The sequence below is a fragment of the Limulus polyphemus genome, unplaced genomic scaffold (assembly GCF_000517525.1).
Source record: "Limulus polyphemus unplaced genomic scaffold, Limulus_polyphemus-2.1.2 Scaffold1549, whole genome shotgun sequence".
Taxonomy (NCBI): Eukaryota; Metazoa; Arthropoda; class Merostomata; order Xiphosura; family Limulidae; genus Limulus; species Limulus polyphemus.
Genome location: NW_013667159.1, coordinates 153,722 through 179,294, shown reverse-complemented (window position 1 = coordinate 179,294; position 25,573 = coordinate 153,722). Strand labels below are relative to the sequence as shown.

At 32.6% G+C, this 25,573-nt stretch overlaps 1 protein-coding gene across 6 annotated transcripts in view; it reads right to left on the bottom strand.

Annotated features, from left to right (window-relative positions):
* LOC106464052 (protein FAM184A-like) overlaps window positions 1-25,573 on the bottom strand; it is a 128,267-nt gene that overhangs the window by 14,092 nt on the left and 88,602 nt on the right. For 4 of the 6 annotated variants that reach the window (XR_002611626.1, XM_022391712.1, XM_013924162.2 and 1 more), the window contains exons 6-15: window positions 23,286-23,467; window positions 22,857-23,063; window positions 21,633-21,917; window positions 19,831-19,952; window positions 17,106-17,244; window positions 14,896-15,108; window positions 12,293-12,446; window positions 10,875-11,002; window positions 3,984-4,168; window positions 2,161-2,307 (exon numbers count right to left, since the gene is read on the bottom strand). Coding sequence is in view for 5 of the 6 variants with exons in the window: in XM_022391712.1 (XP_022247420.1) it covers window positions 2,161-2,307; window positions 3,984-4,168; window positions 10,875-11,002; window positions 12,293-12,446; window positions 14,896-15,108; window positions 17,106-17,244; window positions 19,831-19,952; window positions 21,633-21,917; window positions 22,857-23,063; window positions 23,286-23,467 (1,762 nt within the window). In the remaining variant the exon portion in view is untranslated. The remainder of the gene's footprint in view (window positions 1-2,160; window positions 2,308-3,983; window positions 4,169-10,874; window positions 11,003-12,292; window positions 12,447-14,895; window positions 15,109-17,105; window positions 17,245-19,830; window positions 19,953-21,632; window positions 21,918-22,856; window positions 23,064-23,285; window positions 23,468-25,573) is intronic. The other 2 variants (XM_022391713.1, XM_022391714.1) reach the window with 2 other exon arrangements.

Below are 25,573 nucleotides of genomic sequence, written 5' to 3'. Positions count from 1 at the left end.
GGCTTTAGAGACTGATCGACTATTACACTAAGATCCCTTTCCTTCATGACACCATTAAGGTTATTCTCATCCAAATTATACTTATAATTCAAATTATGATAACCCACATGCATTATCTTGTGATCCCATAAATATAAATTATGTTAATACATTATTATTATTGATTAAATTATTAACAAAAACAAATGTAACAGAAAATATAATGTTTTGCTGTAATACAGAGCGTCAACTGCATTATATTAAAAGGATTGTGAATAAGCAAATCAACAAGTCATGTGACAAGAACAGCTGTTTTATACTGGGGTTTGAATGACATGTATCAGAACTATATTATGACATTCTTTGATGTTTCAAAGATAGTGTGATGCCACCAAAAACTGATTGTTTTGGGGAAAGGTATGTAACAGCCTTTTCAGATGCAAAATATACATACATTCCAATTAAAGATGTATTCAGCTCGAGAATTTATAATTTCTAAGATGGGACTTCCACTGTAGTTAAATTTCACTGGAAATCAAAGGAATATGGATCAACTTGGGATACCGAACCACTGAAAACAAAAGACTTATAACAAGTCACAAACTAAAGTGTGGCATTTTATAACAGGCGAGGAACAACAAACACAGAGATCAGTAGTAAAAGCACTTGGCCCAAGTAACAGTACATGACACAATCAAGAAAGTTCTCAGTCTGGAAAAGCTACATAAATCACTTCTATGCCATATCTTTTCAACCATGGCAGACCTCAAGCAGTTGAAGAATGAAATGGGTATTCATGCTATTCCATATGACAACATACTCATCAATTAAGTCACTAGATGCAGTACCTATGAATTTCTGTGCAGTTGGACTGTTGAAATAGGTCGTGGGATACTGTTATCCTTGTACCCTATATGGAATATGGATAGCCAGCAGGGAGGAGTGGTGTATTATGGACTTATGACAGGCTTATGACACAGCCTTTTGCAATAGAAATTATGGTTCAGGGCTATAGTCTAGATGTATAGTTGTCAGACAGAGCATGACCAGATGTGATGACATGGACTGTAATGATGTGGTGAAGCTCCAAAACTCTTTTAATGTAACATACTCAACCTCTGTACTTTTGCAAGGGAAAAATTGGAGTTGTAAACAATTGTTACTTTTCCATTTTTAAATGCAAAAAATTTGTAGTCAAATAAACAGTAAAAACTGATAATTCCAAATTTATGACATGTTTTTATCAATTAAATCTTAACTGGAAGTATTTAATACCATAAATCAACACATAAGAAAACTAAAACCTCTAACAATTGGAATGCATGGAATCGATACATGGGTACTCACGCTGTTAGTGACATTTTAAGCTATAATCTCATTGCAATGATATTTGAAAATTTAAGCTAATCCTAAAACCCTAAACTAAGTTAACAATATAAAATAACCTTTATAATTAAAAAGTGTAAAAATAATTTTAAAACATCTAAGTTAATTTTAAACATTATAGTCGATAAAATTTAATGAAACTACATTTTAATAAACATGTAAGTTGCTTACTAATAATATCTACAATTAACAGTGTATCAATACAAAGGGACAAACTGGTAGTAGTTACAAAAAACAAGATTAAGAATTCTAAGAAAAGCACACTGGCCAACCTTCCCACAAGTAATCTACATTAATTCAAGTTTTTGAAGAATTAGACATTTTTAGTGCTTATTTTGGAGAAGGAGAATCATGTATTTTTCTTTGCTTTTGCCCAAGGGGCAGATTTATCTGAAATTAGTTTATGTAAGTGATACGTAATAAATTAAAGAATAAGCTTATTATGATTCTCTTTGATTAAAATGAATATGTTTGATTCAAATATAGATAAAAACAAATTTTTAGTTCCTGTTAAACAATGAACATTTTAATACAGCACTACTGCTTTAAATTTTAGGTTAACACATTAACTTCTGTGATGCTTGGCATCATTTATGGCAAGTATTGATAAGAATTTTAGTGCAAGAACAGCAATAATAACAAATCTGAAACATGTAATCTTTAGATTTGTTTACTTATGATGCACGCGTGCATAGTTAGCTCATGCAAATGAATGCTAAGCATGCACATGTGCGTCCTCAGCAGTGAATGTGTTAATAAGCCTTGCATATATTTTTTGAATTTTTTTCAACATACATTTTCTGTAGGAGACGAATCTTATCCTTCAAAAGTCTCTGAGCCTTGTTAAAGTCTGTTAACATAGTTTTTTGATGCTGCTCATACTCCATAGCTGTCTTCCCGAGTTCTTGTACAAATCTTTCCTGCCAGTAGTTTTCAACATTTCTGATGGAAGTGAGAGTGGTAAGTAGAGACTGGTTAAAATTTTGCAGCATACATGAAACTATATAGAGGTAGCAAGGAAGACTTTTTATAAAATGTGACAAACTTGTGTTATAAGAAGAATATATATAAAAAATGGTTATCACTTATTCAAGATAATTATTTAGCTAAAACTATTGAATTTGAACAAGATGAATGAATAATATTTATATGCTAAGTATCTGGTTTTTAAAGAATATCAATATCTTATTTTCAAGCATTTTACTAAATATTCAAATCTGGAGATGGCTGATTTTGATTAATATCTCTGGAATTTCTATTTGTAAAATCCTATGCTTAAAAAAAACTGCTCCATGTAAGAAAAAAAGTATGTTTATTACTATGTTTAGTAGGCCAGAATGTAATGATTATGACTGGAATTCTCTGCTTTAGGCTTGAGTCTAGATAGTTCAGGGATAAAGCATTGGTGTCAAAGTCCAGGTCATTGCAGATTCCTCAACATATGGACTTATTATACTGAGGACTAACTAGGGGTCATTCCACTTTAAAGGCCATCTGAACTAAGTACACTGTAAATAAAACTATCTATTTACATACTTGGCTCAATGGATTATTTTATGTGTATATTGCTGGTTTTTGTTATAGACTCACAGATGAGCCTTGATAAAATGGCTTGGATTATCATATTAAGATGGGGCTAATCTGCTTAGAACTTCAGTTCCACAGATGGGCCTTGACACAATGGCCTGGATTATCATATTAAGATGGGGCTAATCTGCTTAGAATTTGAGTTCCACAGATGAGCCTTGATACAATGGCCTGGATTATCATATTAAGATGGGGATAATCTGCTTAGAACTTGAGTCCTATGGATGAGCCTTGATACAATGGCCTGGATTATCATATTATGATGGGGCTAATCTGCTTAGAACTTGAGTTCTACAGATGAACCTTGATACAATGGCCTGGATTATCATATTGAGATGGGGCTAATCTGCTTAGAACATGAGTTCTGTTTAGCTCAGTTGGAAAAGTATTTGTCTCAGAGCACTAGTGTGAATCAAAAGTTCTCATTTCTTAATTACCATACAATATAATGACTCATTACAGACTAAGAGAAACCCTTTGAGATCAGCTGTTTACATAACCTAAGAATCCAGTTCTTTTACTATTTATTTGTGAACTTAGCTGATCAAAATTTCTTAAAAACAAAACAAAAGTCTACACCGTGATCAAAGAAGATCTTATTACCAATCATGTCATGTCATGTTATTCCAGCAAGTCTATGCAAGGGAGTTATTAAAACAAAATTTTTCAAATTGTAAAAACATGTAGTGAGGTTTCTAAAGGAAATTTACATGTTTACAAAATCATTATTTTAATTAATACATGTATTTTCTATATGATTCAATACAAGCACTGAAATATTCCAATTGACATATGTATCCAGTTTTAGTTTTAAAAAAGACAACAAGCATTTTGTTTATTATGTTCAGTGTACATAACTTTATAGTAAATTACAAAAGAAAACTATGTTGGTCAATTTAGAGCCTATTATCATCAACTACCACATCCTGTAAGTCACATACAGCGTTGTATATGTAGCTCTTACCCTATAATTAAAGGATTACTTTTAATAACAAACACCACAACAAAGTAGATTCTAAATAACTTCCTACCTCAGCTGATGACCAGTTTCATTCCGAACTCTGGTAATTTCTTCCTGTTTCTGTTCCAGCTCTCTATTCTTAAGTTCTAATCTATCTTGCAGGGAATTGATTTCTGTCTTCAGCTGGCTGATTTGACTCCTTTGTTCCTCTTGTTCTCTATTCAAGTGTCTTTCTTTCAGAGCAGAAGTTTCTTCCTAATTCAGATATTGTAATTTGACATATATTTTGATTTACATTAACTGAATCTACAAATATATTTCTAAGCACACAATGCTTGACACTTCAATAATATTATATGTAACATTTTAAGGATTTTTGTTGCTTCTTATGTCACTTCTCTGTTTGACTGATTCAGCAAATCTCAGTAGAGAAAGCTCATAGATTTTTGTTTGGTTTTACAAAGACCTTTCTTATATTTATGTACAAATTAAATATACATCTATATCTAACTATACACAAATATATATAAAATGCTAAACTAACAAATCACTGACTGAAAATAAATGCTAATGACAAAAAATATAACAATGCAGATAACAAAAAATATTATACGCAGAAAAAAAATCTGTATCACAATTTTAAAGTTTCCAATTAACAAAATATAAATATACATTTTAATAAAGAAGATTTTCTAAAGTATAGGATTTTGATCAAAATAATTCAACACTGAAGTAAAGAAATGCTAAGTATTTACTGGTTTTCAATAACTTTCCAAATACAAATATTCAAATCTTAACTGACAAGTCCAGTTACAGTAGTTCAATTTAAAATGATCAAGGATTGAATAATCATTAAAAGCCATAAATATCCAATGCAGAGGTTTGCCATCAGGGATAGTAAACCTACCAGCACATTCTTGCATATTGTTTTTCCATTATATTTTCTGTTTTCCTTTAGCTCTTTTCTCCTCAATATTTCCAGTAAGAATTTTGTAGGTTAAGTAAATGCCTTACAATTAGAGCTAAACAATTAGTTGAATCTGATAACTGGTTAATTGTTGCAGGCCAATTTATCAATTACATTCAATTAATTGATTATTCTCACACGAGAGCTATCTTCCTATTTTCAGCTTTTTTTTCTTCTTAAAGACTTTTTGAACTACCTTTTATTTAATATAGTAAACAACTTTAGGTACAATGGTTTAAGATTAAGTAATATGGTAGACAACTTTAGGTATGATGATTTAAGATTAAGTAATATGGTAGACAACTTTAGGTACAATGATTTAAGATGAAGTAATATGGTAGACAACTTTAGGTACAATGATTTAAGATTAAGTAATATGGTAGACAACTTTAGGTACAATGATTTAAGATGAAGTAATATGGTAGACAACTTTAGGTACAATGATTTAAGATGAAGTAATATGGTAGACAACTTTAGGTACAATGATTTAAGATGAAGTAATATGGTAGACAACTTTAGGTACGATGATTTAAGATTAAGTAATATGGTAGACAACTTTAGGTACGATGATTTAAGATTAAGTAATATGGTAGATAACTTTAGGTACAATGATTTAAGATGAAGTAATATGGTAGACAACTTTAGGTACAATGATTTAAGATGAAGTAATATGGTAGACAATTTTAGGTACAATGATTTAAGATGAAGTAATATGGTAGACAACTTTAGGTACAATGATTTAAGATTAAATTACTTTTATAATCTTGAATTGTCTTACACAAAAGTTTATCATATATGATTAATACTGTTCTTTAGACTTCCCTCTATAAATTTTCACAAGACTACACTACGAAATCTAATTCACTCTGATCCTACAAAAATAAAGACAGTACAATGTCTATTATTTGAAAGACAACTTATCATGATACTAGAAAATTAAAATGTCATGTTTCTAAAGTTTGAAACATAAAATAATAATAAGAGTAATACAAAAATAAATAGATTAATTAATTAAAGGTGAAGAATATATATATATATGTGTGTGTGAAGAAAAGATACATGTGAGCTTGTGCATAAACATCTTTATGTGCTTACATATGCCTATATGAGCTCGCACACACACACCAACATAGGAGAAATGAATATCTTTCGTTTATTCCCTTTGGGAGAATGGTACCAAGCCAACAGATGAGTTAATTTTCATCTTGTTGTCTCTTTTCATTTACTGTCAATGAATAAAAGAGGGCAAGGATTCTGAAGTGACTAATGTTATAGTCATTATTATTAAAGTGTTTAGTCACAGGTTTGTTTGGATCATAATTCTGAACATTACGGTTGTGTTCATGTGCTCAGTCAGACAACATCCGATCTGTTTCTCCTATGTACAATTGTCCACAATATAAACAAATAGTGCAATAAATTAGGCACTTTGGTGTACAGGTGAACAACTGTTTGAATGAGTACGTGCAGTTGGGCTCAAGTACAGAGGAACTGATGTTGATGAAATGGCACTTGTTGCACGGTGAACGTGAACAGCAGTGTGTATCACACTGAAGATGAGTGACTTCAACTATGCATGAACTAATAAATCTTTTAGGTTTCGTCCATTTTTCATGGTATAAGATTTTTCCAATTTTTGTTTTCGATTTCAGGGTACCTCAGCATTTCTTTTTTAGCTGATTGTGATGATTCTAGATGACCTTTTTGCAGAGATTAAAATGATTCATAAGGTGGAAATCAAAACATCATGAGAAATATTAAAATGAAGTAATATCAAAAAGATCTTTAGTTACAAGTATTTTGGAATTCTTTTTCTAATTCCAAGATCAGCATCAAAAACTTAGAAAAAAAACAGCCTTAGAAGTATCTAAAAACATAATGAAATTTAAAAAAAGTTGTTGATCAGAATTATTCAAGTAACTTGTTACTGTAAGTATTTTACTTTTCTCAATAACTTGTTAGATTTGTAATGGAAGTAATAATATTACCAACATCAACATTTTTATTTGCATTTGTAAGGAACTTACAAAATAAATGTAATGATTAACATTAATTATTTTATATATAGGATGAGAAAAAATGATCGATTGGGTATCTAGCCAACCATAACAAAGATGATTAATTTTAACCGAACTCTTTATGAGCTTGAATGTTACATATACACGAGGCATAAAATTAACATTAATAAATATATGTTAAGATGTTATTTCTTTATAATATTTAAGAAGTAAGATGTGAAAGCTTCTCTAAATTATAAAAGGATAAGTATTTGTAAATTACTAGGTATCTCAGACCATAATTCACTTCCTCTAAATGTAACCGACCTTTGATCTAAAGAAGTATGACATTGTGGTAGGTAAAAGTCACTGGAAGCAGCTAGCCTTGTAACATGATTATGAGCTTTACTTACTTTGATGAAATAATTTTGGAAAATTGGAGGTAATATTTTATTGGTAAATTTATGTAAATTTTGCTAATACTAATTTACAAATATCACTAATTGTCAGAATATTTAAAGTCAAATAATATCATATTACATGGTCCATTATAGATCCAAAGTTCACATATTTTAAAATCTAATTGTGAATAATATTGACTAAGCATTTATTTGTAATATTGGCTGCCCCCAGCTCATAACATGAAGAAAAAAAGGCTTAACCAATAAGATTTTCTCTATTTCCATCCGAATTGTTTGCACAAGAGATTATAAAAACACATTTAATGGGTTTTAACATTTTCCTTACCTGAAAATATATATTTCCGATAGATACTCACCCCTTCACTATAGAGTCGAATATGGGAGCCATGAAAGTGAGAGGTACGAGCTAAGTAGCAACAAAAAGTATGAACAGGACACAAAAGTCTAGGTCCGAATGATTATAGAGGTTTGAAATAGAAGGAAGGGAGATAGAAGAAAGAGGGCAGTTTCCTTCTCAAGCAGCTGAAGAAGAGGTTAGGATAAAGAAGAATATAAGAATGATAGAAAGGAGTATGGAAAAGTTGATAACATAGATATCTGAATGACAGCAACAGATAAGAAGTAAGAGGATACATGTTTAAAGAGAAAGGTGGTATAAGTTGTCAACAGTTCAAAATGGGCATGTGTAAGAATGTACAGGATGACATTGAGGTTCCAATGGGCATGGGAAGAGGGCAAGTGGGTCTATGGATAAGGAAAAACCAGAGCAAGGTGGAGAGAACTGAAGAGCAAAATACTTTGTGATATTGAGCAAGTCGAAATTTGTAGACTAGGCCACCCATTAACCAGAAATGGTGGAAACAGCTGATCCACTGTCAAACAACCAGATAAAAGGAAGAGAGATGGCCAATGGTAGGATGGTCAGGAGAAAAGTGGTGACAGATGGACCAACAACGAAAGACACACCAGTTACACAGGTAGATGGATAAGGCAGAAGGATGAGAGGAATGGGAAAGAAAAAGACTACCTGATTGGCAAGTCTGGTTCTACAGGTGACGGACCAGACAAATCCCAAATGTGAAGATGGAGGGACAAGATCTCGTGATGAAATAGTGATGTGTGAGGTTGAAGCAGAAGAGAAAGAGTACAGTTGGCAGGGGAAATTTGGGTTGTGTTGCCAGGTGGCATAGAAGAGGGAACCAAAGTTGAACCAGCCAGAGGGGTACCACCAAGAGGACACAACAAGGAGTGTCCTGACACAAAGCCAGGGCCTGATGGAGAGGTGGGTAAGCATGATGAAAAGGATAAGACCAGTTCTGGCTGAAAGCATCAACAGCCAGAGTCAAGTGATGAGGAACAGGTGATTAGAAGAGAGGAAGCTTGGAAATGAGATGGTTGGCAAGCCATCAATGAGTGAAGCCCAAAAGAGAGATCACCCCCAATGGAAAACTTAGGGGTAAATAGATCATTCTATGGGCAGAACATAGTCCAGCCAAGACAGACAGTTCACAGTTCACAGATGAGCCCATAGAAATTTGGCCCTATAAGGAAGGTCCAGGGTTTGAAAGCAAGAGGTTCTGGATCAGATTTTCCTTTGGCAGTTGATATAGAAAAACTGAGGAGTTGTCAAAATGGATCCTAACAAAATTATCCAATAAGAGGAGTAAGATATGGGAACATGTACAACAAACTACTGAAAGTTAAAGTGCATTGATATGTAGAGATGACTCTTCCTGGGCCCATGTGCCGAATGTGAAATTATCATTCAGAGATGCTCCTCAACCAGAGGGGGAAGCCTCACTGAAGAGATGCAGGTCTGGTTTGGGTGGAACTAATGGAACACCAATGGTGATATTGGATCAGTCCATCCATCAATACAAATCTTCGAGTAAAGGATGGGACAGGTTAGCCATAGTCAAAGTTTTCCATGAGAGGTTCCTCTGGTTGTGCAAGAACCAACAGAGGAGGTACATATGTGTGCAACCCAAAGGGATAAGCAATTCCTGTGAAGCTATGATCAACAAACACAGACAGAGTGGAGGAGGTTAGACAGAGCTGAGAAATGAGTTGAAAAACACTCCCAGGTGAATAAGATATTGAGTGGAAGTGACGAAAAAGTTTGGAAGACTTGACAAAACACCTCCTCTTCGAGACACTGTATGTAGATTGGATTGGAAGAGAAAAGGAAACACGATGACGGCTGAGAGAAAGAAGGGAAGAAAATTGAAGTGAAAGTCCATGGGTGAAAAATAGTGTAACCCCTGTGTGAATGGAAAAGTGTGACCACAGGAGCTCAAACCGTGTATCTACAGGACCCAACTTGATGAGTCTGAAGATGGGTAGAAGAGTGAATCTGGGAATTAGGAACCAAAAAATGAGTAAGTGGGAATTAAATTGAGGTACAATGGAGAAGGGTTGAGTTTGGGATAGTGTGGAAACAAAGGACGAAAATGAGGAATGATGACGGGGCAGCTTCAGCCCATGATTCAATGAAATCAGGAACACATCCAAACTTCAGGGCGAAAAAAGGGGACCAGGAAAAGATCTTGTAGAAGGGAATAAAGAAGTCAGACTTGGGATAGGAGAGTATCCCTACCCAACAAGTCCCAGCAACAAAGGGGTGAATGAGCAGAGAAGTGGTACAGGCTACAGTGGAGAAGTGAATGGAATGAGAATTACCTGCAAATGTCTCTGGGCATGGTGGAGTGCCTAAGACTTGAGGTTTAGAGGGAAAAGATAAAGAGGTATAATAAAAAGATCAGGTGAAGAGCCCCCTCCAAAGAAAAGAAAAGAAAAAAATTACGAAGTAGGGAACAAGAATAATAATATGACACAGGGGAAAGTGAAAGAATTGTGCATACCTGTGAAATTAAGTTCTGATAATGAAAGAAAGTTTTATGGTTTTTGTTTAACAGGGAGAGAAGTTCCCAATGCATAACCAGAAGAAGGAAGCAATCAAAATAGTCCTCTCTATTCTTCGTTCAAAATGAGGGGAAGGAATGCCTGAAGAAGGGACTGGAGTTGAAGGTCTTGACTGCAAAATGGCTTGTCACATCATCCCCAGTAAACTTGCCACCATAATCCATAGTTATTACATAACCTGTATGAGGAAATTATTCACTCACGTAAATAGTACATGTTACATAAACAAGTGTGCTCATAGTTTGTAGAAAAAAAAGAAGGAAATCAAGTTCCTTAAACATCAACAGTCTTGGTGAATTAAAAAAGAAAAATATGTTTGATGTATTCAGTGCTGAGGAAAAGAGTGAAGATTCATGAGCATAGAGGGAGTTAGTGTGCAAGGTGATTTTGACCCTCCTATTGGTGGAAGGCTTTTGCCAAAAAAAAATCATTATGCAGTAGTGCAATTCACAAGAAATCTTGTGAGATTAGGTGGGAGTTGCCTAAAGGCTAGTGGCATGCAAATCTCTAAGACAGAGTAGATAGCTTAATTGTCTGTAGAGATGTGTATCATCTTGGGGTTACAGGAATTTTTATTAATGTTCATTAGATCAAAATATTAGATATATCAAAAATAAGCATGTACATCAAAGTAAATGTCATTGATAACCTACTTTCTGGTGAACTTCTCTTAAACATGCATCTAACTCCATTCTTGCTCTCCTGACTTCAGCTCTGTGAGTTTGGGCCTGTTTATCAAGTGCTTGTTTCTTTTCAACTTGTAGTTCTTCACGTATCAAACCTGAGGAAAAGGTCAATTAATATTGACTATTAAAGATGTAAAAGAAACTACACATGATAAGAGTAGTGAACTTAAGAATATTAAGAGTAGTTTTCCAGTGCTTTAGTTGTGATTGATACTCAGTATTAAGCTAAAGTTTTTAGATCCATTATCACACTAATTTTTGTTTTATGAGTACAAATATAACAAAATTAAGTTCATATCAACTATCATATTTTACATGCTCACTGTCTTATAGTGAGTGCTTCTGGACCATTTTTCAGCCAGAAATAAAGAGAAACTTATCATTAACCCACTGACTGCTGATTTGGCATATAGGGTATGATCTACATCTGGCAGTTGAATACTAGTGTGCTGTATACAGTTCGCAAAAATTCCATGTAAATTTAAAGCAGCTGCAGTCAAAGGGTTAAAAAAGAAAAACAAAGATTTCTGACACAACATCTTAAATGAAAATCAAACCATCCAGTAGAGGAAGCTAGCTACTCCTAAGAATGTACAATAAAAGTTCATAGTATTTGATTAAGTTTCTTTAAAATATAATACTCATTTACTATATCTTAAAAAAAAAAATGTCCTTTGGCAAAACTGATGAACAAAAATCTCCAAGTTCGACAATCTAATATTTTAGTGATTAATACTGTAGAAATGAGAAAAGAAGTGGTAGCCAAAAAAGAAGAAAAAAAAGCCTACATTTATTCAGGATTAAGAACTTGATTCCAGGCTATTCAGATTATAAAAAAAAAGAATTACTTGAAGAAAAAGAAATGATACTAAATTTAAGTAACATATGAAAACAATTGCAACAAAACAAACAGTCCATAATCTCACAGAAAAGTATTTAAATATCCTAGGTAACTTCCATAAAGTTTTAGAGAATAGTTTGTTTGTTTGTTTTGAATTTCACTCAAAGCTACACGAGGGCTATCTGTGCTAGCCTTCCCTAATTTAGCAGTGTAAGACTAGAGGGAAAACAACTAGTCATTACCACCCACTACCAACTCTTTTACCAATGAATAATGGGATTGAGCGTCACATTATAAAACCCTCATAGCTGAAAGGGCGAGCATGTTTGGTTGGATTGGGATTCGAACCAGCGACCCACATATTGCGAGTTGAGCTCCCTAACCACCGGGACTTTGGAGAATGGAAATGAGACTAAAATTCTCTGTTAAGTGCTTTATTAAAACACTAAAATTAGGCACAATGCCTATCAAAAAATAACATATTTCACTGGACTACTGCTTATAAAAGTAGTATTCAGGGGGAAAAAATAGAACATTTCATTACCAATATGAATAGCATGTTTCTTCTGGAGTCTTTCTCTCTCTTCATTCCAAAAGTGTTCTGATTCTAATTTCACTTGTTCTATCTCAATCCTATGAGCTTCTCCTTGGGCTTCTAGTTCTTTTTGATGGCGTGTCTCTAGCTGTTTCTTTTCTTCCTTCAAACACAAAGAAACTAAATTAAAATCTGATGGACATTAATGTTATTATGTATATGTTATCAGAACATGCATGTATACAGATGCATTGGAACTAAGGGTGCTGTAGCAGCCCCACTTTTACATATTTTACTTAAATAGCAACTGTAAATTATATTATCATATTAATTTTCTGGAGGCATGCCCCCCAGACCCCCATAGATTGAGTTACCTTTGGCAGTGCAGGAGCTGCTTTTAGAAGCTCATTATACTTTCAACTTCTCCTTGTAAATTCTGCATGCCTAGCCAAGCACCCCCTCTTTGCAACTGTTTCCTATTCTGCATGCCTAGCCAAGCACCCCTCTTTGCAACTGTTTTCCTATTCTGCATGCCTAGCCAAGCACCCCCTCTTTGCAACTGTTTCCTATTCTGCATGCCTAGCCAAGCACCCCCCTCTTTGCACCTGTTTCCTATACCACTGATGTAGATGTATACTTTTAATATAACACTTCAAGGTTCCTCAAACAATCCCTGATTTTAAAAGTTTTTTTTTAAATACCAAAGATTTATTTTCATGCAAACTTAAGGCTGTAATTAAGAGAGAAAGTAACAATTAAACATGTGAGTGTAAAAAGCATAAGTATGATACAATTACAGTGTAACTGATGAATGCATGCATATTTTTTCAGTTTTAGGTTGAAAGCTTTTTTTGGTAAATTTTCAGCTCTATATAGAGCAATCATAATTAATTCAAATTGTACAATAGAAAAAAACCCAGCAGTACCACTGCTTAAGGTGTCTCTAACATGTATAGGAATGATGCAAAATCCTAATTTATGTGTTAAGTTACATCAAAGTAATATAGTGTATTCACTTTCCATCAAAGAGAATGTCAAATATTTCTTGCTACGGAATAGAACATATTCAAACTTTGGACATGTTAGTTTGTTTGTTTGAAGTTAAGCACAAAGCTACACAATGGACTATCTGTGCTCTACTCACCACGGGTGTCAAAACCCGGTTTCTAGCGTTGATTGCATTAGTTTAAGCTACAGCTGGAGATTGTCATGGAGAATTATTTGAGAACATAGTGAATATTTATAGTTTCTGTTTAACTAAATTTTCTATACATAATGCATAGCAATGGGCAAATATATGCCTAGACTAAAACACAACACTGCCTAAGCACGTATAAAAATTTTACCAGTAGAAAAGCAGCCTTTTCAAACAAAACATATATGTCTAAAACATCGCTTTAAATAAACCTTCATGTCTTTTAAGGTAATTACTCTATGAATATGTGAAATAAAATTTAATATTATGTGTATTTAGATTTATTTACTCCTTCACTTCCTACATAATATAGAGGTTGGCTCCCTAAAGACAACCGATTTTATAGTGTACAAAGCATCAAGTATCTACACGTTACAGTCATCTAATGTTCATCTATTATTGGGTGTTAATTCCTGTTTCACCCTGTACTTAAGCTTTTTAAAGTAACACAAGATAAATGTGAGAAAGTTAACTACTGGGGGTAATGTTAACATTGTTTACACTATATTTATCATGTTTTTTAGCTTACGTACAATATAGAAAAACTAATCAACTTTTCAATACCCTTACAACCTTCGTAGGACCTTATTTAGTATTATACAAAAGGTTTGGATGCAATATACCAAGTCATTTTTGTTGTAGGCTGACAAAAGAATAACACTAATAGGAAGAAGAGTGAATTTTCTTTTCCTTGTAACTCTAACATACGTGTTTTTTTGGTGCATTTTTATGTGTACAGCCTTAGCAGTCAATAATAAAGGCTTTAAAGTGTTGTTTGAATTGAATCTTTACTGTTTAAGGTGCTTTTTACCAGAACATTATATTAGGGGTTTGTGCAATTCTTTGCGATCCCCATTATGAATCACTATCATGGTTCATGATAAAAAAACAGTGAACACTTTAGACTTTTTAGAATACTGAGGTGGTCATATATTTACACACACATACCTTCAGATATGCCCATTCAAGTTGGGATGGGAAGTACAGTAAAATATACAATAAATATGAAAATCTTTTGCAAAATCTTGGTTGCAATTAATTATTTTTTTTAACACTTTAATTCAAGAAGCACATGTAGTAGTTTGAATAGTTAAAAAGTGTCTTATTAGCAAGTTCTAGGAAGCTAGCCCTTTAGTTCAGTTGGTAAAGCACTCACCTGGCATGTCAGAGGTCTTAGGTTCAAATTTGACACAAGAAAATATATTGTAAAAAAAAGTGAAAATATCACATTGGTGCCCAACATGGGGCCATCCCACAACCCCAAAGTTCATGAGAGGGGAAGAATGTAATAGTATGAATAATTCAAAAAAAAAGTGGGAGATAGCTCTTTAGTCCAGTTGGTGTGCAAGAAGTTCAAATCTAAGGCGAGGAAATATATCATGAAAAAAAAAAAAGAAATACCCCCTCACACACATACCCTATCAAATGATTCCTTTTCCTGAAGCTTAGTTTGTAATCTATCAGAGTATGAACACTCTAGAGTGATTATACGTTCCTTATAGTCTTCTTCTAACTCCTTAAGTGCCTTCTGTAGCTTAGAGCATTCACTTTGAGCTTCAGTTTTGATCTCGTATACTTCTTTCAAGTGTTTTTCTTCAGTTTCTTCAGACATCTTTCGTAGCCGAGTCATCTAAAATCAGATATAAATTTAATAAATTAATAAGAAAAGAGAAAATAACAAAAGAAAAACATTTAATAAATAACATAATAAAAATAGGAAGATTTTATACATCTGCAACAATATATATATATATATACACACACACAAATATTACTATGGTTCATCAAAACCATTTGAATTTAATTAGTCTAAAAAGGTAGAAATTGCTATGGGTGGGAGAGCTAATTTTGGTTCATACATATATATCCAGTTAATTGTAGAGTTGTACAGTAATTACTGTTATGAGATTGATCATGAGGGTCATCATAACTAGCCCTCTATCCACATCAACGTTATAACGAGCCATCGTAAGAAACAAGACATAGTACCACACACAGTATAGTGAGTCATAGTATGATGCCAGTAAATGAGCTAGAGATAAAAATGAAATAAAAATACATGGTTAGGACTTAAGGACTGTGAAATGTATTTGAATAGATCAAATCTGGTCCGCTTGGGCAAAAAACATCCAAGTTTATGCCATTATGCCAAGTGCAGTCCATCTGGGCAAAGACATCCAGTGGAAGCACCTTGCATAAGAATTTGAGACCAACAAGTGAAGTCCACCTGGGGAAAAGACGTCCAGGGGAAGCAACTTGAATACATAGGATTAGGCCAAGTGTGGTCTGCCCGGGCAAAAACATCCAGGAAAGGCACCTTGGGTTATGTCAGATTATGCTATGTGTGGTCCATCTGGGCAAAAAACATCCAGTAAAAGCATATTGCATAAGAAATATATGATGAACAAGTGTGGTTTGCCTGGGCAAAAACATCCGGGGGAAGCACCTTGGATACTGTATAATTCATTGTTTTGTACAATAATAACAACTAAAGTCCCCTTCTTCCTGAGTGGGTACACATAGGCTAAAAATTTCCTAAACAACAAACTGCAACTACTAGCCAATGTGCACACCATACACAAAATTCATCTTCCTTTTATTGGTTCACAATCCCTATAAATTAGAAAACAATTCTCTTCTCTAATAAAAAAAAAAGAAGAAACTTCTATCTTCAATTCAGCTCAGAATAATATACAGACTTAGCCACTGCATTAAACACTTATTTTAATACAAAGATCAACTGCCTAAACTACTATGTTCATGGCTCCTGTATAAATATATGTGTAGTGACTGTAAGGTCATCTACATTGGCAAAACAAAGTGCCACTTAAAAATTAGAGTCTGTGAACATTTAGGAGTATCTAACACAACCGTCCACTACTTAAGCCTAGCCACTCATTCAGTTGTTCACGTTCTGAAACCATGTGTCACAGTATTTCATTTAATAGTTTCTCTATCATTACTACAACTTGATTTCTACCTTAAAGAAAGTTTACTCATAGCTAAAGACTGTCCGACTCTTAATGACATAAAAAGCTCTTTGGATCCAAAATGTTTCTACATTTTCACACTTAAACTCAACTGCTGTGTAATATATATATATATATATAAGCATTGTTCTATTCGTCCATTTACAACTTCTGTTAATAACTAAGTAAGCTAGTGATTATGACATTATATTATAATTTTAATTAATAATCATCTTTGTATTACAACTTTCAGATTTTGCTGAAGATGGAATTAGTGTTTCCGAAACGTTCGAACCTTGTGAATAAAATATTTTGTGTTTTATTAACCATCTTCTTCTTCATTATTAGATCTAATTAAAAAGATTTTCTAGCCAAGAGAAAGGAAAATCAAAACCAAATTCCTTTCCTTCCTAGAAGTGACAGATCTCAAAACACCAGAACTGTTCAATGAGTTAAGTCAGACATAGAACATCTTGAAACACTTAAGTATTTTTAAAGATTAACAAGACAGTCAAACAAAACAGAAGTACTAAATCAAAAAGCTGGATTTATGTAAGTGTATTACAAAGTTAGATTAATTAACAATGAATTACAAGAATAGTGTTTGAAAACTACCACATAACAGAAGTTTAAACACAACTGATAAAACTGATTTCACCTGTTCCATCAACTCAGTAATCTTGCTCTGCCATCCTCTCTTGGATGCTTCAAATTCCATTGTTTTTCTGGTATTGGCTTCTTCGAGAGCTGCTGTCCCTTGAGATGTAATTTCTTCTTTCATTTGATCTAATTCTTTTCTGTAAAGAGAAAACATAGCTTACACAAAAAATTACTTCTAATATATAAGGACGATAAAAAGAAATGTGATAAGTGTGATTTTATTTCTTATGAAGCAACTATATATGACTAAAACCAATAGATATACACAAATGCTGTTGAGGATGTGGTCAACCATACTTGGCTTCTGAACATGATTCCAATTAAGTATGATGCTTTTCTTAAATTGTTATTTGAGCTTCATTATTGTGTGGTAAAATGCAGGTGTGCTTTTTGAACGTAACTGTGTACATTTGCTTTGAGACACCAAACATGAGGTAGAGCTGTTGAACAGAATCACCTTCAGAAGATTAAGAAAGGTTAAAGCCACAAAGTTCTTAATATGCTGATTGGGATGAAGAGAGACTGCCCATTAAAACGTTATAATTGCATTGTTTATACATCAAGAAATATGGACCAGGCATTTAAATATTGCTAGAGAACATCTTCTGGCAGTGGATGTACTGAACTATTAACCTTTGCTGGCCATTGTCCAACTCCTGCATTGAACTTTGACATGAATTATGATTGTATATTATTAAGTAAACTGTCTGCCACAATATTAAATGAGCTATATAGTACAGTATTAAACATAATGTATGATATATTACTGAATAAAGAGTATTTGTGACTTTGAGGAATATGGGAACTTGAAGCACTTCATAGGCCAAGTGTATTATGAGAAAGTACACAGAATGGAAAATATAACATTAATTTTATATTACCATATCCAAACCTACAAAGACAACAAGTTAACAAAACATTAACTTAACTATATAAATATCTATTTAGTTTTTTTTTAGGTTTATATATTTTTTTAATATGAAAGCTTCTGAACATGTATGTATACCATTATAACAAGGTAATAGAGAACCAGCATGGATAAGGTGAAGAAAGGTATACTAATTTTTGGCTTGTTTTAGCATATTACCTATAAATAAAGAATTTTAAACATGTGGGATAAATATGAGCTAAAGCAAACAGGCAGAAAATGTATCTATTAATCAAGACATGTATTTTAGTTCAAAGTATTGTTAGCAACCATTCTGACTAAGGACCTCCACCTTGGTTATTTCCTTTAAAACCACCTCCTTTTGCTGGTGCATCCTGTTAGTGCACATTGTGTGTGTGTGTTTGTGACCACTATAATTCCAAAAGGAAATAACTTAGAAATCTGAAAATTTTCATACATACTAAGTGGACCTTGATGGTGTGTACCTGGGTATTATTCTTATCTTATCCATGTGCGTGCACACATTTTTTAATGGGGCAAGCTAGTGAAAAATCATGTAGAAAAGAAGTGGTTCCTTATATTACAAATAGGAATCACAGACAGACACATATATGTGTGCATGCATTTCTGTGTGACTGCCATAGCTCCAAGAGGAAAGAACCTACAAACCCGAAACTTGCACCCATACTAAGTGAACCCTGAGGGATTGCACCTGGATATTATTACTTATATATGTGTGCATCTATTTATGCAAAAAAACGATATAGAAAAGAAATGTGCATGCCTGCACATCTTTTTACTGAGGCCAACTAGTGAAAAACACATAGAAAAGAAGTGGTTCCTTATATTACAAATAGAAATCACAGACAGACACACACACGTCTGTGTCTGTGTATGTGTGACGACCATAGTTTCAAGAGGAAAGAACTTAGAAACCTGAAATTTTGCACTCATACTAAGTGAACCATGAGGGTCTGCACCAGGGTAGTATTACTTATCCATGTGCATTTGCATATTTTTAAAGAGGCAAGCTAGTGTAAAACCACATAGAAAAGAAGTGTTTCCTTATATTACAAATTACAGATGTATATCACAGACAAACATACATGTGCGAGCGCATCTTTTTAATGAGGTAATCTAATGAAAAATCACATTGAAAAGATGTGGTTCCTTATATAACAACTTCTAGCATATAGAAAAGCCAGTGCATTTTGGTAACAATGTGTTCCAACAATGGCTTTTATATTATGTTGCTTAGCAATAAAAGGATAACCTAATGTTAAGAGGCTATGTGCTGAAAGTATAAAATGAAATGTGTAAAATACAAAACTTTAAAAAATATTTGTTGTTTTCTAATTTAGAGGTTCCATTAATTGAAGAGGTTTGTTTTTTATTATTTAAGTTTAAAATCGAGGGACAAGTCAGAGGGAAGGTTACCTTTATAAACAGGCCACAACCCATAAAGGAGCAAGAAAAGTATATAGGTTATACTTTTATGTTAAAATGAGTTTAGAATACACACACTGACATAGTCACCTAGAATACTTCAACCTAATAACCCGATTGCTGCTGGGCACTTTCACTAGTAAATAATAAAAGGGGAAACTCACAGTGCTGAATTTATAATACACAAATCTCCAAATGCTTATGTTACATACATAAGTATATGTATGTAAATTTGGTTAAAAATGTATCTAATCTTCATAAAGCACACAAAACTCACTATGTATCAATAAGTCATTATTCTAAATATGATAACTACTGTATATTTTAGTCACATACTGAAATAATTTAACTATTTTATTTGACGGACTGGTAAATTTTAATGCAATACCTCATTTTTTCCTGCCAGCTTGTATTCAGTGAACTGGTCAGCTGTTTCTGTTGTTGGATATATTCTTCTTGAATTGTGTCCTTCTCTTCATCCCAAAGCTTCTGTTTACAAATAAGCTCTTCCTAGTAAGATTTACAGATTTTTCATGAGGGGTAGTCTAATCATTGTTAATGAATTAAACTCTCCTTTTTACTCATGAAAACAATATTTCCCAATAAGGACAAAATTATATTAATTGTAATGAAACTGTAGAAACACATATTAACATATTTGAAATAGTAAAAACATTCTATACATAATACACTCACTGAAAGTTTCAAGTTAAAGCTTAGTTTGTTTTAGGATTAGGAAGTTCATAAATTTAGTTCTTTTAGCTCGATGAAGGGCTGAATAATTAAAGATCCGAGCAACAGATGATACCTAACTATGTGAGCAACATGTATGTTCAATTTTTGCAAATCTAATTTTTAGAAAGTTAATAAAGGCTACTTTAACACAAACAAATTTTCAATTTAAAAGCAAAAGGAAGGACTAATAAACTAGAAAGCAACATAGATGGCATACAGAGACAATGTACAATTGTTACACACAAAATTTGAGATTTAAAATACAATACTCAGACGATTCAATTAAGTCTCAATGTGTGTGTGTGTGGTGGAGGTGGCAGGGTCAACAGACAAAGAAGTTTTTGTACTAACAGCAACTAATACAGTTTTATTTTTCTGTAAAGCATTCTTGTTACTGTTTATGTACTAAAATAAATTTAATTTTTTAAGTAATCAAAATAAATACAATTTTGACAACAAAGTGAAACATGTTACAATGCTTCAGGATGATCTAAGGAATACAATTTCTTCACTTGGTTTAAACTAGACAAGTTTTTTGTTAATTTATTTTCAACATACTCCATCTTTTCCCACTATTACCTCTCGTGTATCAGCTTTGCATTTATTTACACCTTTTCCTTCTGTTTCTCTTTCACTCGTGTCATTTCTTTACAACAATTGTTACATCACACTTCAAACCATGTTTTACAGGTTCTCCTACTGTTACCTTTCTTAGTGATATTCAAGTGTGCTCTGTATATTCAACTTTAACAAACATCACCTGAAGAAGGGTTAAAGCCCAAAACATTGCATCAAATTAAAGTTTTTCCAAGATTTTATTACTGTCGTATCTAGTGTTTTTTTTTATTTCTTAAACTTTGTCTAAGACATACCTCAAGTCTGTTTTAATAATTAATTTGTGTTTATACATTTATGTATAAAATGTATGGAGTGAAATAGTTGACAACAACCATATGTGCATAAAGGAAAGCTGGGCTATGTAAAAGTCCTCTCCCCTAGTCTGCAGAGAGTAAAATAATAAAGAACAGGAAAAAAACGTTTTCTTTAATAGTGTGTTGTGTATATGGGGAACATACCACTTGTTCCAAGTAACATAAAACTGCCTGAATCACTATAAATTTGGACTAGTTTTAAAGTTAAAGAATGAGGTTTAATGTTATATGTAATAAGAACTGAAGTTAAAGAATGAGGTCTGATGTTATAACAGTTCTTATTACATATAACATCAGACCTCATTCTTTAACTTCAGTTCTTATTACATATAACATCAGACCTCATTCTTTAACTTCAGTTCTTATTACTTATAACATCAGACCTCATTCTTTAACTTCAGTTCTTATTACCCTGATTTTCTCTGTATTTCTGTTATTCGTAGTTGTTTCCATGCTCTCTTCTGACTCTTGCTCATTGTCCATAAAAATTTAAAAGTAACAAAATAAAGAAAATCTAACAAACCTGAGTCTTATGAAGGTTCTCTTTCATTTCTTTTAGCTCACTTTTGGTTGTTGCAAGGTCTTCCTCCAACTGGGTCACCTGTAGAGACAATGATGTGACCAGTTTTTGAGCACTATTCAAATTCTTATTTTTCTCATCTAAAGCCATATGTAAACTGGTGATCTTTTCACTCTCTTGTTGAGACTTATCCTTTAACTGTTTTTCCAGACTAGCAATACTGGTTTCATATTCCTGCTGCTGTGATTCTAGTTTTTGTCTTTTGTCTTCAAGTTGATTATCAAATTCCTTACACGAAAATTAATATGTAATTAGTAAAGTAAATATAGAAAAAAATATAATTCATTACAATGCAGAAAACCTTTCTTAAAGTAAAAATGATACTTTTAAGAAACTACATATATATAATTTTATTACAAGTTACAATAAGGAAGATTTGTTTTTAAAACAGATACAACATTTTGATCACTGGTGTGATCATTCTCATAGTCAGTAAATAACTTCAAAATGAGACTATTAATGTTTGTTATAGCTTGTGCTTGAACGGCTTTCAATGGTTGAAATCAAACAGAGAATTAGAATTTTACATGTAAAATTTGTTAATGTAATCTATTCTTATATTAAAAAAAAGTGATGTGAAATATTTTGTAACTTTCTTTGAAGTGTAATTTAGAAGAATGGGTTACGTGAAATTAAATAAGAGGTCTAGTAAATATTATGTAATACAGTAAAAAAAAACACAATAAAATTATTTTTGCATGCTAATAGAAGCACAATTTACATGAATGCTGCCATTTAAAGAAAAGGTTTCAATTGCTCATAATCACTTGAGTGTGTGTTTGTATTATCATGCTGCTGGTATGAGCTAATAAACGGACATTTCACAAATGTACAGGAGAATTAAATACATTAAAAGTTACTATTTTATGATATGTTTACTTTAAAGTTTAAGTCAGTATATGTATTTATGCATAGACAGACTCTATATGAGATTTTAAACAAATTGGACTAGTGGACGTAAAATACATTGAAAAGTATTGGTTGATATTGGTTGCAATTTATTCTGTAAAACAAATTAAAATTACAAGAATAAGTTTAATCAAACTGGAAATATGTGGATAGATGGAGTGTAAAATGTGTCTAGGTTAAAAGTCAATAAAGAAAAGTAAGGCTTCTAATTCTATCAGATAATTGTTTAGACAGACATATATATATATATAAACACACTTCTGTTTTGTTCTTCATTTTGTGTTCCCATTGATCATTTACGGTCACAATCTGACTCCTGTGCTGTTCTCTCAGTTCTTGGAGTTGTTTTTCATAGGTATCTTGTACTGCTTCGTCCCTTTCTGAATTTTGGCATTTAAGAGCAATGCTTTGTTGTTCAAACTGTTCTTGAAGCCTGCTCTTAGACTCTTGTAACTCTCCCAGATCCTTTGTGTAAAAACAACAGCATAGCTTCAAGATATTATTTCTAACAAACAAAAAAATTCCAAAAACTTTAAGTTTTGTCACGAGTTAAATCTTGGGTCTAAGATATTTAATTGGGAATCGATAAATGGAAACTATAATGACTAAAACAATGAGGGAGTTAGATAAAACAGTTCTAAAGAACTATAACATTTTAATCAGATACTTTAAATTTGTCACACAAACCTTTTTCAAGTTTGACATATTTCTAAGTAATTCTGCTTCTTTCTGTTTGGCAGATGTTTCACACTCTGACTTTAATTTTTCCAGTTTCTGAAACTTTTCTTTTAGCAATGCAATATCCTCTTTAAGATTGAGAATGGTAGTCTCATGTTCCAGTTTAGTTGCTTCCAGCAAAGAGATGTGATCTAAATAACAGTAATATACATTAGATGTACAATGCACAGAGATATGGTCAAAATAATGGCAACATACTTTAGATGTACTTGTCAAAGAGATATGATTTAAATAATGTCAACATACTTTAGATGTATTTGGTACAGAGATGTGATTTAAATAATCTCAACATACTTGAGATGTACTTGGCACAGAGATGTGATCAAAATAATGGCAACATACCTTAGATGTACTTGTCACAGAGATGTGATCAAAATAATGTCAACATACTTTAGGCGTAGTTGGCATAGAGATATGATTTAACTAATAGAATCATATTTTAAATGTACTTGTCACAGAAATGTGATTTAAATAATCTCAACATACTTGAGATGTATTTGGCACAGAGATATGATTTAAATAATGGCAACATACTTGAGATGTATTTGGCACAGAGATATGATTTAAATAATGGCAACATACTTTAGAGGTACTTGTCACAGAGATATGATTTAAATAATGTCAACATACTTGAGATGTATTTGGCACAGAGATATGATTTAAATAATGTCAACATAGTTTAGATGTACTTGTCACAGAGATATGATTTCAATAATTTCAAAATACTTGAGATGTATTTGGCACAGAGATATGATTTAAATAATGGCAACATATATTAGATGTATTTAGCATAGGAATGTGATCTATATAGCAGCAAAATATGTTAGCTGTGTTTAACGCAGAGATTTGATTTAAATAAGAATGACATGCTTCAGGTGTACATAGCAAGAGATTCAATCTCCATAACAGCAATATAGTTTAGTTATACTTAACACAAAGATGTGATCTTAGTAACAGCAACATATTTTTGTTGTACTTAACACAGAGAATTTATTTAACTCACATTGACGTACATTAGCCGAACTTAGACCAGAGATTCGGTTTAAATAACATCCACAAACATTAGTCATACTTAGCACAGAGCTATGGTTTAAATAACATCCACAAACATTAGTCATACTTAGCACAGAGCTATGGTTTAAATAACATCCACAAACATTAGTCGTACTTAACACAGAGATTTGGCTTAAATAAAATCAACGTATATTAGTCGTATGTAGCACAGAGATTTGATTTAAATAACATTGACATACATTAGTCATACTTAGCACAGAGATTTAACCAAAATGATAGCAAGATATGTTAGCTGTACTTAGTATACAGATTTGATCTAAATAACAGTACTATACAATTTCAGTAACAGCAGCATACGTTTTCTCAACTCAACACAAAGATCTGATCCAATTAAAGGCAACAGACAGCTAAAAGTATGTACATACATCACATCTCTGTGATCAGAATAACTGTTAATTCAAAAATCTGAAGGAGCTACGCAAAAGATTAGTGAAATATCATCTCCAACAAAGAAACCTTCCATTTTCTAACTGATCCATCTGCGAACATGAGCTACAAGTAGACACAGTGTTTCATCTGATACTATGATTTTATAACATAAAACTTAATAGCTATGATCATCTGCAAACATGAGCTAGAAGTAGACACAGTGTTTCATCTGATAATATGATTTTATAACATAAAACTTAATAGCTGTACATACTTTGTCTACATAATACAGTTGAAAACTGGCCATGTTCCAAGATGTTTATAAAAATGTAATTGTGAAAATGTTTACTTTAATGTGTTTTAGGTTTTTGTTTTAAAAAAATACCAAATTTTTCCTGTTTTCCTTTAATACAAATATCAAAAACGTTAGGCATTATGTTTTAAAAAAAATATGTTTTATGAAGAAACCAATGAATAAATTATTTTTAGTTTTAAAAGAAAAATTTCCAAGTCAGGGTGTTCAATTGGAGAAGTAACAAACTGGCAACCAACAATTTATAAGCATAATGAAGTGGTATAATTTTGTAAAATAACATATGTACACCTGTGATCTTTTTCTTTTACTAAAAAAGAAGAAAGGTATGTAGGTTTTTTACATGTAACTTACTGATGACAAGCTAAACTTCTCGATTTGTGAAGACTCAACACACTACACTGTTCTATAGACAGAAATGTAAGTTAATTTACAATTTTAAGTTGGCTCGGCATGGCCAGGTGGTTAGGGCACGCGACTT